General features: G+C 40.6%; 1 protein-coding gene across 7 annotated transcripts in view; it reads left to right on the forward strand.

Moving 5' to 3' along the window:
- The window catches only part of PUM2 (pumilio RNA binding family member 2), a 103,347-nt gene that overhangs the window by 32,541 nt on the left and 53,819 nt on the right, over positions 1-16,987 (forward strand). For all 7 annotated transcript variants that reach the window (XM_019537350.1, XM_019537352.1, XM_019537356.1 and 4 more), the window contains exons 4-7: positions 1,569-1,637; positions 14,088-14,193; positions 14,547-14,734; positions 15,421-15,593. In XM_019537350.1, coding sequence (XP_019392895.1) covers positions 1,569-1,637; positions 14,088-14,193; positions 14,547-14,734; positions 15,421-15,593 — 536 coding nt within the window. The remainder of the gene's footprint in view (positions 1-1,568; positions 1,638-14,087; positions 14,194-14,546; positions 14,735-15,420; positions 15,594-16,987) is intronic.

The following is a 16,987-nucleotide window of genomic DNA, read 5'->3' on the forward strand; positions in this document are numbered from 1 at the left end:
GCTGAGGTATCCTGGCGGCTTCGCTGCTCACTCCTGATTGGTCAGTAGGCAGATAACAGTTTTAAATATGTCCTGTTTTTTGGCTCCTAGCCAATCAGCAGCAAACACTGGGGCCCCTCGGCCAATCAGTGGCAGGAAGCAAAAACAGGCATATTTCAAACTGGTTTTTGTCTTCTGGCCAATCAGGAGCAAGCAGCAGGGCTGCCAGGGCCTCATCACCAATCGGGGTAGTGGGAGAATTTGTGGCAAAAAGAGCACAATTAAAGCGGCCATTGCACAAGTCACTTGTAGCATGATTTAGGTAGATCCCTAACTATAACATGGAATTTGGGGTATTTTGAGTACATTCTCCTGGGTACATTCTCCTGTTTCATAACTCTGTTTATGGACTAACAAATTCTAGATGGATGAAAACTGAATTAATTTTGTTATATAAACATTAGGCTATACAAATTCCACCTGTGTGCAGTAGTACGTCTGACAGCATGTATGTCTACAACTTTCCAAATGAAGCAAAGTCTTCAGCATCCGTCAAAGGAAAGCAGTTTGCGTCTTCAGCTTTTTTTGAAATTTTGGGTACAATAATATTTCTAAGTGATGTAATTGCTGTCCCTCATTATATTGTAACTTTGAAAACTACCCAACTGTCAGCTCCTAGTGTTGTCATTCTTCTAACATTTTGTAAGTTCCTTTTGAAGGTTATTTTTTAAAGTGGGTTGGGGGGACACTCAAATATAGTTGGGGTGTGAGCATGTGTGGTAAAAAAGGGAAGACGGGAATCATAGCCTGTAGATTGGTAGTGTTGAAGTGATGCTGTAGTGATGATGGTCCAGGGAATATGCAAAAGGCAATATTTTTTGTGGGTTATTGAAGCAATTGCATGGTTTAGATGGACTTAAGCTTTGGGGTATCATAGAAGCCCTTTCTTGGGTCTCTGAAAAGGTGGGGGGAAAGGATACTGTGATGCCCTGAGACCTTGGAAATTTGTCATTTGAAGCAACACGTTTAGCATTCATTATAGAAATGTCTTATGTTTGTTTTAATGGCAAAAGGACTCTCCGTATGATTTAGAAAAGAGGAAATCTGAACGCTCATGGCTATTACTTATAGCTCAACAGTAGCACTTTACTGTTAGCTTATACTGACTCTGTCATGAGCTCTTCCTACTTTTGTCTGCTTAGTGTGTTCAGTAACATTGTGTGCAACAAATCATTTCCATTCCAAGTTATATGCATGCACAAAATCAGTTTCACTAGTTTGTATTTATTGCAGATTGTTTGATGTGTATCAAAAATATTAAACTTAGATCTAGATGTATTTGTCCCTAAAATTTCTTTTTGTGTTATTTTGTAAGAATGATTCATTAAAGAACTAATTGTAACTTTTTAAAAACTAGATTTGCTCACCAAATCAATGGTGTGGCATTTGATGTAGATTGAGCAGTAAATTATGTGCATTTCAGAAGTTATTTTGAACAAACAGTACAATTACCTGGGGTATATGTATTTTATTGTAGATGTAGTTTTCTATATAATGCACTGCTAATTTGCATTATTTTCTTTCTTCAGGTTCGATCTGTGGATGAGATGAATCATGAGTTTCAAGCTCTTGCACTAGAATCTCGGGGAATGGGAGAGGTAAATATTTTTAGGTGGCTAAAAAACATATTGGAGGATTAGGAGTTCTAATAAAATTGAGGAAGATATCTATAACATGACTTATAATTTGTTTAACAAAGAGTTTATTTGATATAGCCCATTTTTTCATCATCTAGAAGTTTCCTTTATGTTATCTATGGTGGAGATAATCAACATCAACAGTAGTGTCTTATAATGGGGGTTTGTGAACAGGGTTACCATGTTGTCATACCTTGGGTTTGTCAATTGATAGACTTAAAAATTGAGCTAATATGCTAGGTTTTTTACTTGAAGTATGTGTGTGAAGAAAATCCCTGCTGCTTTTAACAATTGAAGCCCTTTTCTTAGATGGGTCCCCTGTATTCATGTCAGACTGAGTGGTTATTATACCTGTTACTAGCTGATTGCCCAGCAAGAATGACCGGGGTAGGGGTGGAGCATGGGGACAGAGCCCCCCCTACCACCCCGCATTACTTGCTGGCCTCACCACCCCCCCTTCTGTCCACTCTGTTGCTGCTGCCTCCAGGGAGCAGGGGGAGAGGGGGAGGCTAACTGCGCTGGCCTTGCCCCCGACTCCATCCCCTGTGTCCCCACCATCATGACGGCAGGTTGCCTTCTGTCAGTACGGTTCTTTGCACTCTGGCTGTTTGTCCTCCAGTCAGTGTGGAAATAAAGTGTTACAGACAGTCAGACTTAGGGTTTTATAATATTAGAATCCCTGACCCTCTTTTTAAATCTTTTGAGTACTTTTTAACAGCCCTAGCAGCAACAGAAATCTGATAACCTTTGTACCCTTCCTTTACCTGTGACATGTTAAGGTGCTTGTAGTTAGGCTACAGGCTTAATCTTCTCATTTTAGGAATAGGGTAGATAAGGACTCGTATGGGATAGTTTGGATAGGGTTGAATCTGTCTTGAGCAGGGCTTGGACTAGATGATGTCCAGAGGTCCCTTCCAGTCCTACTTCTATATGGTTCTGTACAATGAGCCTATGAAACTAGGAGGCATGAAAGGTTGGGGTTTTTTGTTTGTTTTTGTTTTGGCTTTTTTGAGCTAGAGTATAAGAAAATAAGGATATTTATTATGCCTGTAGAGACACTGCTTCTGGAGGCAGCCATGGTTAAAAGTACTTACGGGTGCAGAGGAACAAATTGTCCTGAAGGAGGTGTACTGTCAGAGAATTTGAAATATCTTTGATCAAACAAAGTACATTAATGTTTGGAATGAAAGACTTTAAATAAGCTGTTACAATTCTTGTTGGGAAGCTCTCTTAGCAATAGGTATAAAAAGTCTGTTTTTCTATTCTGCTAGTCAAGTCACTAGTGGGTCTGCAATCTAGAATGAGTTAATGGTACTTTTATAATTGGGAGGTGCAGTTACAGTCTCTTCACTGATGTTAATGAGGTAGAATCTAAAAAAAAAAGATGATGGAATAGTGTTAAGAGTTCCAGTACTACAATGTTAAAAGTTCCAGTGATCAGGTATTAATTGTGGAAACCCAACTCGCTCCAGTTCAAATAATGCAAATAAGACTGGTCAAGTGACAGCTGAGCCAAGTGTAGGTGAGTTTTTGTGTTCTGTCTCAAACAGCCTTTGTCTTGCTATTCTTAATTTCATTAAAGATGTTTCCTATTTTTAAAAGATTAAATGTATTTTTAAATGTTTTCAAATTTCACTGCTTAAGATTTAGAAAGTTACTTCAGGCTCTTATATCTGGCAGTTTAGCTGCTGCGGTTTTGAAACTATCAGCTCTTTGTGTTGGGTCAGTTAAAGTGCCAGATCACTGAAGACAAACAAAACTGTGGCTGGACTATCATCCACTTGGGATGTATTCAACAAGCCAAGTCAAGGCAGGCAGATGCAAATTGTACTAAGATATATTCATGTGAAGACCGACAGATGTGAGGATACATTGTATAGTGAAATCTTGTTAATTAATCACTGGATTAAATTATCACTTTGCTCTTTCTTATTAGTCGAATCCCCACTGGCATCCTGTTGACTTCCACACAAGGTGTTTTGACTAATTCATTATCTCTTATTAAAGTACAACTAGTCACTTCCAAATGCTCACACACACAAAATCACAATGGAATTTGCTTCTCACAATTAGTCAATTTAAGGTACAGACCTGTGCCCTCCATAGTGCCTGTTAGGGGTGCACCAATAGAGATTTTTTTGGGCTGGGCTGTGCTTGGGGCAGGTGGCAGTGACACTGGGAGGGAACCTGGAGGCCTACAGCCACCCCAAAATTCACTGTAGCCCCCTTCCCAGCATGCCACCTCCTGCCCTGAGCACAGCTTAATCCAGCCCCCTGCTGGGATGAGTCCAGTCCGCAGGGGCAGTTTGCCCTTGCAAAGACCCTGGAGCGCATGTTTCCCTCCCCCCTCAATGCCCTCCCAGGGTGCTGTAGCAGCAGGAGCCCCCTCCCTCTGCCTCCTGGACGAGCTCCAATCCTGCACCCCACCTGCCCTAGCTGTGCAATGCCTGCCCCAGCCCCGCTCCCTCACTGCAGAGCCCTTGATCTGTCCCTCCCACGGCCCTTCCTTTCCCCCACAACAGATGCTGCTCTTCAAGCCACCAGGCTGTGCTCCTGGCCCCGTGCATGGATGGAGCAATTATCAACCACATTATCGGCTGCATCAGCCAAAAAAAGCCAATTACCAATACTGTCGATTTTTCCCTATATCAGTGCCGATCCAATATGGGACTGATATTATCGGTGCACATCTAGTGCTTGTCAAGCAAACTGATGCACACAAAGCACTGCATACATTCATCTTTTCTTGGCTTAGAGTTGGGTGATCAATCATTCCATTTTGCAATAAGGCCATCTAAATCCAAAACAAAAATCTTAAATCAGGAGTGTCAAACTCATCCCTGCCCCAAGTGAAATCCAGGGTGGCAGAGCCAGCAGGGCTGTTGGAAAAGCCGCCGCCGCCTCCCTACCCCCGACTGCTGCCAACAACCATGGCCCAATGGGCCTGTCAAAGAGCCTAGTAGGCTGAAGGAAGGGTTCTGCTGGCTGCGTTTGACACATCTTAAATTATTTTACGTATAATAATATAATTCCTAATTTGTAGGTAGCAAGCTCTGAATTTTTGTAGAAACAAATTTACATAAGTATCTGTATAATCATACAGTTCTTAGATAGTAAGCCAGAAGGCATAATGTTTGCACTCAGAATTTTTATATATTGCTTCATTATGAATGTTAAATTACTGTCTCTCAGTATCATGCAAAATGCATTTTGCAAACGGATGAAAATGTCTGACTTCTGTTAATAGCTCATGGATAATCAGTCCTCAGTATTAATCCCCTCAGAGTGACAGATTAACCAGATTTTATTTCACAAAAGATTTAATCTTTTAAACCCTGTGCCCAGCGCCAGGAACACTGCTGCCACCACTGGCCCCAGGCAGCAGGAGCAACCTCCTGTTATCCTGTGTGTAGATCTGGGGGCCCGCGCCCCCTGGGCAGCCCACACTTGGTGTCAGTGCTGGGGAGGGCAGGTGGGGGGGGAGCTAAAGCACATTTTGGGGTGGCAGCAGCCCCCCTTGCATTGCTGCGGCCTGTCCTGAGCACTGAGGAGAGCCTGCTGCAGCCCCAGGTTGCAGCGGATGCTGCCTGCCTGCAGCTGCTGGGCTGTGCTGTGCCAGTGGGTTTGGGGCATGATGCAGCCTAGTGGCTGCAGGCAGGTGGCGTCTGCCGCTCCTGGAGCTGCACCAGGGATGGCACCAGGTTCTTCCTGGGACTTGATGGCATACTGGGAGGGCAGGTTGAGCTCTGTGGGGGCAAGTTGTGTGTGTGTGATATAGATAGATATATTAGATGCAGATATATATTGGATATATAAAATGCAAACTGGCCATATTCTAGATTACTTTACTTAAGTGTTGAGTGCGAATGTAAAGAAACTAGTGTTAGGGCTTATCTATAAAATCACATCGAAGTATTAAACACAGAGACTGCATGTAGAATTCAGGTTTTAACTGCTAAACAATATGCCTTATAAGATGTTTGGTTACTGGCTTTCACCATTAAAACAGCAGTACTATCTAAGCTTCATTTGCTTGAGTTATTTTTGGGTTGTGGTCTTTCTGTGAAAGCCACAATTTATGGATTTGGAAAAAAAAATTACCAAATTTGATATTCTGGTTAATGAGAATTTTTCTCCAGATTGATACTTACTGATCTAATAAACTGCTGCTAAAATTGTTTTATGTGTTTTCTGATTTTTAATGAAGGGTTCTTATCATTTAGTAGTTGTGCCTCTAATCGCTACAGCCAGTTTTTACTTTGATACAGGGTCCCAGGTATACCAGGACCTGGCATGGCCTCTCATGGCTCCCTCACCACTTAAAGTAGTAATGACAGGAGGAACCTCCTTCCCAAGATACCTGGCTAGCAGCAAGGGAACTGCTACCCTATCTAGGAGTAAAAGCAGGGCTGCTCTTTTTCCCTGAATAAACAAAAGCAGCAGCATTATGCCTACATCAGGGATCAGCAACCTACAGTCCATGGCCCAGTCTGGCCTGTGGAGCCACTGGATTGGACCCACAAAGTGGATGCTTTGGCAGTGGGGGGCTTTGCCCACACTGCTGCTGGACACTTTGCCCATGCTATGTTGTAGCAGTGGCCAGGTGCTGGTGCTGGTCTTTGACGTGAGCTGGGTCATTCTGGTCCGCTACCCAAAAATGCTGTGTACCCCCTTGTTGTGATGCCTGACTGGGAGCATAGGTAGAACCTGCTGCGGTTTATACACTTGCACAGGGCCCTTTGGAGTGGTGGCATGGGAGATAGTCCAGTTGTTGTGTCTTAGTGTTAATGTTCCTTTTTAATATACGGAGTAGGTCATTGCTGAGCTTATTGATTGATTTATGGTAGCCTCAGATTGAGGGAGACATCTTTATTGAGGGTATTTTATTTGTTTCTGTGATTTTCTGCTGAGCTATGAAAGTGAAAACTTTTGGGGGCATTTTGGATGAAAGTAGAGTTTCTAGTGTAATAAGTACTAGAATCATGTTATCTAATTCTCTAATAGGTTCTTAACTCTCCTGTCTTTCATTTGGATTGCATCTTCAGTATATTTTAAAGTATCTTACTCTGCATTTGCTGATTCAGCTCAATGGATTGATTCATGTTATCATTTCTTGAGAAGACTAAGGAATTGTGAAAGATGGATCAAATGGCAGGGTATTCTGGTTTTGATTCTGGTTTTGCTTTTTGTCTCCTTGTAGTAATCAAGTTCCACTCCCTGCAGAAATGAATTAATTACTCCTGTATCACCCATAAGACGTAGTGAAGTGTTTGTAGTTTATTCTCAAATGCTTTTATCTGGTTTAGTTTGATGTTATTAAGTCTTGCTGTTAGGAACTTAAAGCATTTTTCTTTCTAAATTTCATTTTTCCTTTCCTCGCTAATTGTTTTGCCCACTTAAACATCCTAGTACTGCTATATTTTTCTTTATTTTTGTTAACTCTCTCCAACTTGTTTTCTTGATGCTGAAGGCCACAGGGTTGAGATTTATAATAATCCAGATATGGTCTCATCAGTGCTACTTAATCGTGATTCTTATGAATGCAGAAAATACAATTTTTAATCTTGTGTCCTAATTTTAATTCTTCAATAATGTTTTGTACCTTTTAACCAAAAACCTGTGTGAAATCTTATGTTTATCATATTTTGCAAACTATGGCTTAGTAATTGTCCTTAAATATGTGAATAAATATGCTGATAAAATATACAGATAGCTGCTTATCCCTACTCAAAAGCTTGCAAAGAAGATTTTTCTCCAGCTATTTGAGTTGGTCTAATAAGATATCAGATTTACCCGAAGAACCTTGCCTTTCTATGTCCTTAGACCAACATAGTTACAACCTATATCCCTGTCCCTAATGAAGACACTGTTGTATTCTTCTTTATGTAGTATTTTCTAGATTTGATTTTTCATGAAATGTAGCTGATTCCTGCTTATGTTCTTAATTAAGTTGGTTTATTTTTTTCATATCCACTTGAGCCTAAACACTTCCCATTTTCATATTTGCACTTTTCACCGGTCAGGCTGTAAAAGTTCTAAAATACAGATTTAATGATTTTAAGACTGGGTTGGATATCCCAAGACTAATCTTGCCATTCAGTATGACCACTTATTGGCAGTTCTTCACATAGCAATATTCGGTTTAACAGCTTTATTTAGCTAATTCATAAGTTTAATACACACTGGCCCAGAACTGTACACCATCAAGTTTAAAGCTAAGAGCTCTTGATCCACTTACGTTTTGCAATACTGTGATGGTTTAATCTGTCAGAAGCCAGCCTCAAAAGAAAAGTTTTCATTGGAAAAAGATCTGCTGTCTTTCTGCTTTGATCACCTGAAAGCTGACTATACCTTCAGTTGCCTGTACAATCTCATTCTTTTGTCTTATATCTTAGTCTTATCTTGGAGGCTTTTCCCCAATTTCTGTATCTTCTATGAGTCTTCCTCTTGTGACACATTTTGGGCATTCACTCATTGGTTGAGAAGGTGTGTTTATAAAATAATAGTCAAGCAATTAATAGGTTTAGAAGAGCATATCTCCAAGGGTTAAACCAAACCTTACGAAAAGAAAATCATGTAGTTCATGGTTAGGAGCAAGGAAGATAAAAACAGTTGTCTAGTGATGAGACAACTTCTGGAATACTATCCAGCTCTAGTGTAACATGTCAAGGAGTAGGTTGGATTAAATGCATATGTTTCAGGGCAGTGATACAAGAATATTGAATCTTTAAATGAGAATGAAGAAGCTCAGTCTATTTAGGTGATTAAAGAGTAATTTAGAGATTTATGGATTACGATTAAATTGCCTTTCTGCTGGGAGAAGGTATTTGGTACTAAATGACTCAATCTATCACAGGCATAGCAAGATGCAGTCTCTGGAAACTGATGCTGAAATTGAAAATAAAACATGATTCTAAATGTTAAGGGTAATGAAACTGAACCAGTTTACCAAGGGATGTGGTAATTTTTTGTTTCCATTACATGGAGTCCGTAAGTCAGTACTGAATGTCTTTTTTTAAAAACCCCAACAAACAGCCTCTCCAAGTAGAGATGATTGGATTAGATACAGAAAATACAGTGAAAAGCTTGTCATGTGGGAGGTCAGTCAAGATGATCATAATGATCTTTTTTACCTTAATCTGTAAGAACTGTTTTAAACTCTTGATTCTATCTTGTACAGCTGGTTTAATAGGATGTTTGGCATGTTTGTGAAAGGGACAGGCTGTTCCTCTTTCATTCTTCTTCCTGATATGACAGAAGGAATAATTGATAAACATTTGAGTTGTTCATTCTCTTTGAAAGGCTCTAACTAAATCGTAATATTTTAATAGAGATTTGATGTATGCCATACTCATTGGCAAGCAAAATTAAACTACATCAGGAAAGTTAACTTCTGCCTGAAGCAGGGAAATGTCCTACCTAGGCCTCATCTACACATTACAATTAAGGCTTGATTAATTGGTTAATCAGGCATTGTTGTGACCCAGGTGCATGTTCAGTTACTTAATGGTGTGATAAAAGAAGGCATAAATTACATAGTTATTCCACAAAAAATGTGGGATAACTTTGTGGCTTTTTCTTATGCCATTAATTGAACGTGTAGCCAGGTCCTCCCCTGTGGCTGGGATCCCCATCAGCTGTTGAGGCGCTCAGTTTTAGGGGTACATTACCTGCTGCACTCCTTTTTAAGCTGACAAGGCTTGCAGCAGGGGCAGCACATGGTATGCTGTGAAACTTGTCAGCTGTGGAGTCACAGCACAGGAACTTGCCTTCGGTACTGGGGGGAGCCTAGGATCATGATCCCGGACTCGTGCTGCACCAGCAATAAAGCGTGATTTGATCTGATGCTGGATCCCGCAAGCACATCTCCTACCGTGCATGTATAGGCTGGCAGGAGGCATGATTATGTGGATCACGCATCAGATACTATATGGCCTGTACCTGAATGTCTAGAGAGCCCTCTATATACTTCCACTCCCACTGTTAAGTGAAATTTAAATGGAGAATTCTTTCATTTAGGAACTCTATACAAATTCCAAACAGTTCATTTCAGCCTCTTAAGGTATAGAGTATGTATTGGAGCACAGGAAGCTGAACTGTTGAAATATGAGATTGAACCGTTGTATAAGAAGAAAAAGATCTTGGCTTGGCATGACAAATAGAACCAAGGATGTTATACTTCCCCTCCAGGTGGCATTGGTCAGACCACAGTTGGAGTACTGCGTCCAGTTTTGGGTGCCGTACTTCAAGAAAGGTGTTTTGCAGAATTATGAAAATGTTTTATTTCTCTAAACTGAGGTATTCAAAGAAACCTGGCATAAAACTAGCCATAGATTCATATTTTAAGGTTAGATGGGAGCACTAAATCATCAAGTTTGATCATCTGAGTATCGCAGGCCATTCCTTTTAACTCCAGTTATTGCCTTCTTAGGGGATCAAGTAAGGGTTCCCTTGGTGAGCGAACAGGGGCAGTAAACAGGGCAATTAGTTTGAAAGCAGTTCACTGGGAAGGAGAGAAGCCAGGCACCAGGCGCCCAATCCTGCTCTGGGAAGGTCGGTTCGCAGGTCAGTTTGCCCTTTTTTCAAGGGGAGCCTTTACATTTTGTTGAGATGAAGCAGGAGAAAAGGAACCTTTTGGACCATGGAGCAGTAAACAGGCCAGCTTACAGGTGAGTTCACTAGGGAAGATCTGCTTGGAAGAGCAGCAAGAGAGTGGCGGCAGATTAAGAGACCCAGAGAAATAAGTGGAGGATGTCTTGGTGCCAGAGCTGCTGCCACTGCCTCTGCTTGCACCTGTGAGGTGCTTGTCCCGTCAGGACTGCTCACTGTCGAGGCTTCCCCCCAGGTCCTGTTCTGGCACTGTGGAGACTGGCTTGCAGGTTGCTTTGTGACAGCCAGGTGTGGGAGTGCCCAAATGTGAGTGGTGCCTCCTTGTGGTATCCCTCAGGGAGCAGGCAAGAAGGCTACAGGGGGAGGTGACAAGGCTCCAAAACATCCTCCACCATGAGAATTTCGTTGAATGGATGCTAAAGGACCTCTAAGGCTGTGGAGGAAGGACTCCAAAAGGCAGCACTAGAGAAGGGAGAGAGGACATGGACTCCCAGGAAGGTGGAAACTGGAAGCATCTGCAGCAGTTCACCTGAAAAACAGATATGGAGCCCTAGCAACAGGATGAGCATGTTCCGTTGGTGGAGGAGGACAGGCCAGGCCTCCCCAAGTTTGGAAGGATCAGGACCACTGCCACCAAGAAGAAATGACAAGTCATGGTGGTTGGAGACTTCCTTTCGAGGGGTGTGGAAGCATCCGTTTGCCAGCCTGACCTTTTGTCTTGGGGAGATCTGCTGCTTGCCCAGAGTGCAGATCCAAGATGTTATGGAAGGATTACTGAGACTCATCTGGCCCTGTGACTACTCCATGCTGTTCACCAATGTGGGCACCAATGATACTGCCAGGGGAGACCCTGAGCAGATCAAAAATGTTCAAGGGCTGTGGGTGCACTGGTGAAGGGGACAAGGGCTCAGATCATATTCTCAATCCTTCCGGTCAGGAGGAAGGGCCTGGGCAAGAATGGACACGTCCTGAAGATAAATGCATGGTTGCACAGATGGTGTAACCAGCTTGTCTTTGACCATGGGATGTTGCTCCAGGAGGAGGAGACAGGTTCGACCTCACGAAAAGAGGGAATCACAGACAGGCTTGTTAACCTAGTGAGGAAGGCTTTAAACTAGGTTTGCTAGGGAATGGAGACCAACTGAGGTAAATGGGGAAGTGAGTGACCTGTGATACTGTATCTGGAGGAAGTGCAAGCAGAAGGGGGCAGCAGAGGAGGCCTTCTCGTCCTTCCTGGGAGAGTAGGGCAATTGGCTGATTACCTCAGGTGTCTGTACATGAATGCACAGAGCCTGGGAAACAAGCGGGAAGAATTGGAAGTCCTCACACAGTCTTGAAACTATGATGAAATTGGCATAGCAGAGAGGTGGTGGGAGCTCACATGACTGGAGCACTGTCATGGATGGGTATGAACTGGCACATTGCTTCTGAGATGAGACCGGGGGAACTGAACTTTATTTAGCCTGGGAAGAGAAGACTGAGGTGGGATTTAATAGCAGCCTTCAGCTACTTGAAGGGTGGTTCCAAAGAGGATGGAGCTGGACTGTTTTCAGTGGTGGCAGATAAGAGAACAAGAAGTAATGGTCTCAAGTTGCAGCAAATTTAGATTAGATATTAGGAAAACCTTTCTCAGTAGGAGGGTAGTAAAACAGTGGAACAGGTTATCCAAAGAGGCTCTCCATCCTCAGAGGCTTTTAAGACCTGGCTAGACAAAACCTTAGCTGGGGTGATCTAGCTGAAGATGGTCCTGCTTTGAGCAGAGGGTTGGACTAGATGTGACCTCCTGAGGTCCCTTCCAGCCCTAATTTTCTCTGATTCTATGATGTATCATTTCATTAACAATTTTGTAGAAGACTCTCTTGGGTCTGAATTAAAGACATAAAGTAACTACTTTTTAGTCTGAATCTGCTTTTTCTCTACTGAGCATTTCAGCAGAGTCCCACCAGAATGCATATGCTCTAAGCAAGAATTGATCTGTGTGTGTTGAAAACGTAGCATTTTGAACATGTCGGTATAAGCTCCTGCTTACTGTTGTCTAGGAATCACCTATCCCAGGTGCTTCTGTACCCGAGTCTCCTTAGGGCCTGAATATTAGGTGTACTTGAAGGAATGGAGTGTGGGACATCCATTTTGCCCTGTGGCTTTGTGGCTAAGGCAGTTGTTGCCCAGAAGTGGGAGAGATCTGTCTTGTTTGCATTCCTCAGTCTATGGTGGTTGACGTGTACAACGCTCTCCTCCCAGGAAGGTATCCTGACTGTCTGCAGGACTGAGAGCATTCCCCATTCCTCTTGTTGAAGCTGGCTGCATAGGAAGGATGTTTTTTATTATTCTTTTACAAAACCAGAGTGTTATGTGTTTCCTTGTAATTTTTGCACATGTATAGATAAAGACAAACTTGTTCTTAATGTATCTTGAGGACTTTAATGTGCATTATTTTGACCACTATAATAAATATCAGTAGCAATGTAATAGGGTAGAAAGAATTATTAGGAATGAAAACATATATTTTAATGTTGGGTGTAGTGTTTGCTTTCTATAATACTGCAGTATGAGTACTTTACTGAAAGACAGAACAGAACATGATGTTCTAATATTGAAATGGAGTAAGATTTTTCCAGCTTTAGAAGTAATACTCTTTCTTTCTTGCATACATTGCACACCCGAATAAGACGCGCACCTTATTTTTGGAAAGCAGAAAAGATTTTTCCAGAGTCATGGGCAGCTGTGTGACAAAGTAAATCCTCCTGGGAACATATAATGTCCAGAAAGTCTGTCATCAGGAACTTCCTGGTACACCAGACTGTCTTGTGATGCCAAACTTCCTGGACATACGTTCCCAGGGGAACTTTCTTTGTCGCGCAAGGTTAGGGCCCTCGCAAAGAGAAGTAGCAAGACTGTTACTTCTTTACTGTAAGTAGTTCTTTATATAACTTCTTGTAAATAGAGTGTTGCTTACACTTCACAAGTCTCATCGAGATACTGCCAGCAGCATAATTGCTTCCGGCATCAGCTACAGTGCCGAGCCAGTAGCTGGGGCTGTGAGAGGGTTAACAGAAGACTGTCCCTTCCGTTTGCTTAGCAGAGGTAAGTGGCAGCTGCATGGTATACACAGCGTCTCCAGGCATGCTGCTTTTCCAGCAAAGAAAGCTTTCCTCACTTAAGACACACCCCAGTTGGGTGGGGAAAAATACGTGTTCTATGTGAGAAAATTCAGTAACTTCGAGAAAAGCACACTGCTAAAAGAAAATAGTTGGTACGAAGTTTCTAATCTCTAGGTCCCTCGTTCAAATATGGCAGGGTTGGAGTTGCCTAGAGACATTTAACTAACCATCACATAGTTAATACTTTTTGAAGTTTGAGAACTTGGTCCATTTCTGTGTAGATACAATCTCATGAAAACCACCTCTAGGTTTTGGCCTTTTATTAGATGGCTTGATTGACTTTGTGTTTTAGGGGTGGCATTTCTTTAGGTTGACCCTTGAGGAACATCAGTGGGGTTAGCGTTGTGATCCCACAGCATCCTGTGTGTGCTCTGAATAACCATACGTCTTCAGTACAGTGGATTGTCATTTCTTGAGGAATCCATTCCTAAAACTAGATGCTATCTTTTGATACTCTCTAAATGTTATTTTAGTACAGTTTATTTCCTTACAAAACTTATTGTAATATTGCAAAATTACTGGACTACTTTGTTTTACTTATAAAATAGAACCCTTTTGTCATATGGTTTTAAAATTTTGGTTATCCATAAAGTAAAGTAACATTTTGAATGAAGTAAAGTAATTTCCCTTCTTCAAATAGCTTTTACCTGCCAAAAAGTTTTGGGAACCTGATGATTCAGCAAAAGATGGACAAAAAGGAATATTCCTTGGTGATGAGTGGAGAGAGACTGCATGGGGAACTCCTCGTAAGTCATTGATCTATATGCAATTAAAGATTATTTCTGCTAACTACATGTTATCTGAAAAGTTTTATGAACCTTAGGATACATTCAGTTTTAAGCTTGTTTTTCCTTACCCAGACTCAAAAAAAAATCCATACTGAATGAGCTATAGTGATATGCCAGTAACAATTAACTCCTTAAAATTAAGGTTTGGAATTTTTATTAAATGTATTCAGTTATAACTTTCAAGAATAAAACTGACATTATCATGTTATTACCGTTATTATCTCTTCTGGTGATGTGAAATTAAAAACTTTGTAAGTTTCTCTGTGAAAGTCCACTCAGTAATTTTTATTTTATGAATTTATTTTAAACAGACCACTCTATGTCCCAGCCTATTATGGTCCAGAGAAAGCCTGGACAGGGTTTTCATGGAAACAGTGAAGTAAATGCTGTATTGTCTCCTCGATCAGAAAGTGGTGGCCTTGGCGTGAGCATGGTAGAATATGTGTTAAGTTCCTCTCCAGCAGATAAATTGGATTCTCGATTTAGGAAGGGAGCTTTTGTAAGTAATATAATGTTTTACATTTGCATAGTTACCTACTGTAATCCATATATTATTTTAACACAGTTAAATTTTGTACTGCATTTGTCTACTCATCTCTTTGTGCTCCTTCTGCTGAGGAAATACAGTGTTCTTACCCACAGTTTTCTTTGTTTGGAGGAGTCTAACATGAAGGGGTTAGTGAGAAACAGTTTAGAGATCTTGAATATACAGCTTGTGGGATATTATCATGTTTATCTACCAAATACGTTTGAATAAAAAAAAACATTTGAAGTAGAAAAAATAGTACCGGGTAAATGATTTTGCTGCTAAAGGTATTAACAACTAGCTTTAAAATACAGAATTCTTTATTCTAGAGCGTCATATTGGTTATGTTCTAAAACTAAGGTTTTTTTAACTACGTTAAATAGTTTTAGCAATCTAACATGACATTACTACTTTACCAGCACCGCTATAGTTAAGGTTGAGTTAGCTCTTCCATTATAAATCCTGACAATCCCTTTCATATTTTGGCAATTCTAAATTGCATATGGTTGATACCCATCAAGTTACTCACCAGATGCAATTTCATTTAAAACAAAATGTTTGTATTGTTTACATGCACTATAGTGTAGAATTAGGCCACCTGATGGTGCTCCTTTGTGTTCTGTTGAATATTCAGAATCAAACAGATTCTTTTTCCTCAGGGCACTAGAGATGCTGAAACAGATGGACCAGAGAAAGGAGATCAGAAAGGCAAGGCTTCTCCATTTGAGGAGGACAAAAACAGAGATCTTAAACAAGGAGATGATGAGGATGTTTCTAAAATAAATGGCAGAGGTTTGCCAAATGGAATGGATGCCGATTGCAAAGATTTTAAGTAAGCGTTTAACTGTTTCTCAAGAAGACAAGCATGTCTCTAGGAATTATTACAGTTCTGGTTTGTGTGTCAAATTCCAGCATTTATCCAGCTGCAGGTTGATTCTTCTTACCTTACATACTCCCTTCCTGCTGTGCCACGTTTACAATGTCATTAGCCTGTGTGTCATTTCTGATGAGTAAGTTCATCTTACTTTTTAAGCTTAGTATTTCTTCAAAGTACCTGCAAAATGTAGTATGTAAAATGTGTTAAAGGGGACTGAAAGTTTTCACCCTGTTAACAAAACTATAAACTAAACTTCTTCCTCTGACTTTCTTTTTAACCTTAACTCTTTATACTTGATTCCCTGCTTTAGGGAGCTAGCCCTACACAATTTTGACTTAATGTCTACCTTTGCTATGAAGCAGTGCACCCTTACATTGCATACCCTGTGGGAAACCTGAATTAATTTTTCGACAAAGGCTATTGTATTTGAGCAAAGAGAAAAAAATGCATTTCTCTTCTGAACTAGTCAACACGATTTTGAATGCGGATTAGATAAGTAACTGTCATTAGCTATTTTGTTGTTTCTTTGCCTTGGAAAGAGAAGGACCAAACTTGGCATTTGAATTTTTGGTCCCAGGCATAGAGGCACAAGCATTTGCTATTTGAAGGAGGATGATCACCCTGGCATCTAATCACCTATGTAATGTCTTGAATACAAAGATAAACTAAATCAGAAAGCTAGGATATAGGCTGCTGCTCAAAAACATGTTGATACAAGAGGGAAAAGAAAGGGGGTGCACAAAACTCAAGGAATTATTTCCACTGATCTATAATTGCCCCTTAACGTTTAAATGTTGGGGTCCTTAATTACAATTTTGGAAGATTAAGAAATGAGTACTTATATAAGTTCTGAGGATCCTTTTTTTTTTCTTTTTTCCAGGGTTATTTTCAATCTTTTAGATAGGTAAATTACCTGACTTTATGCCAGAATAAAAACCCGAAGATATATATTTTTTCTGATGCATGCTACTGTATCAAAAGCACCACTTTGGTTTAGAAATTTTCATATGTTGTATATTGTACATACAGAATAAATTTATTTTTAGTCCTGTTTTTTCCTTACCAGAAGCAATAACAATATTAAAACTATATGTCTGCCAAACTATCCTTTAAAGAGATTATATATTTTGAGTTAAAGTAGTGCAAAAAGCATCCAAAGCCAGTAAACCTCTTAAGAAATAAAGATGGCAGTCTGTCTAACGTGGTCAATTTGAAGTGGAGTTATATGTCCCTCCAAAATAGAGGTTTATAATTGAAGTATTGACACAACTTTAACTATAGCAACCAAAGAGCACCACTCTAATGAGCAAACCTATTTTAAGTGTGTGTGTGTGTGTGTGTGTGTGTGT

This window comes from Crocodylus porosus, unplaced genomic scaffold (genome assembly GCF_001723895.1).
Source record: "Crocodylus porosus isolate Cpor-Errol unplaced genomic scaffold, CroPor_comp1, whole genome shotgun sequence".
Taxonomy (NCBI): domain Eukaryota; kingdom Metazoa; phylum Chordata; order Crocodylia; family Crocodylidae; genus Crocodylus; species Crocodylus porosus.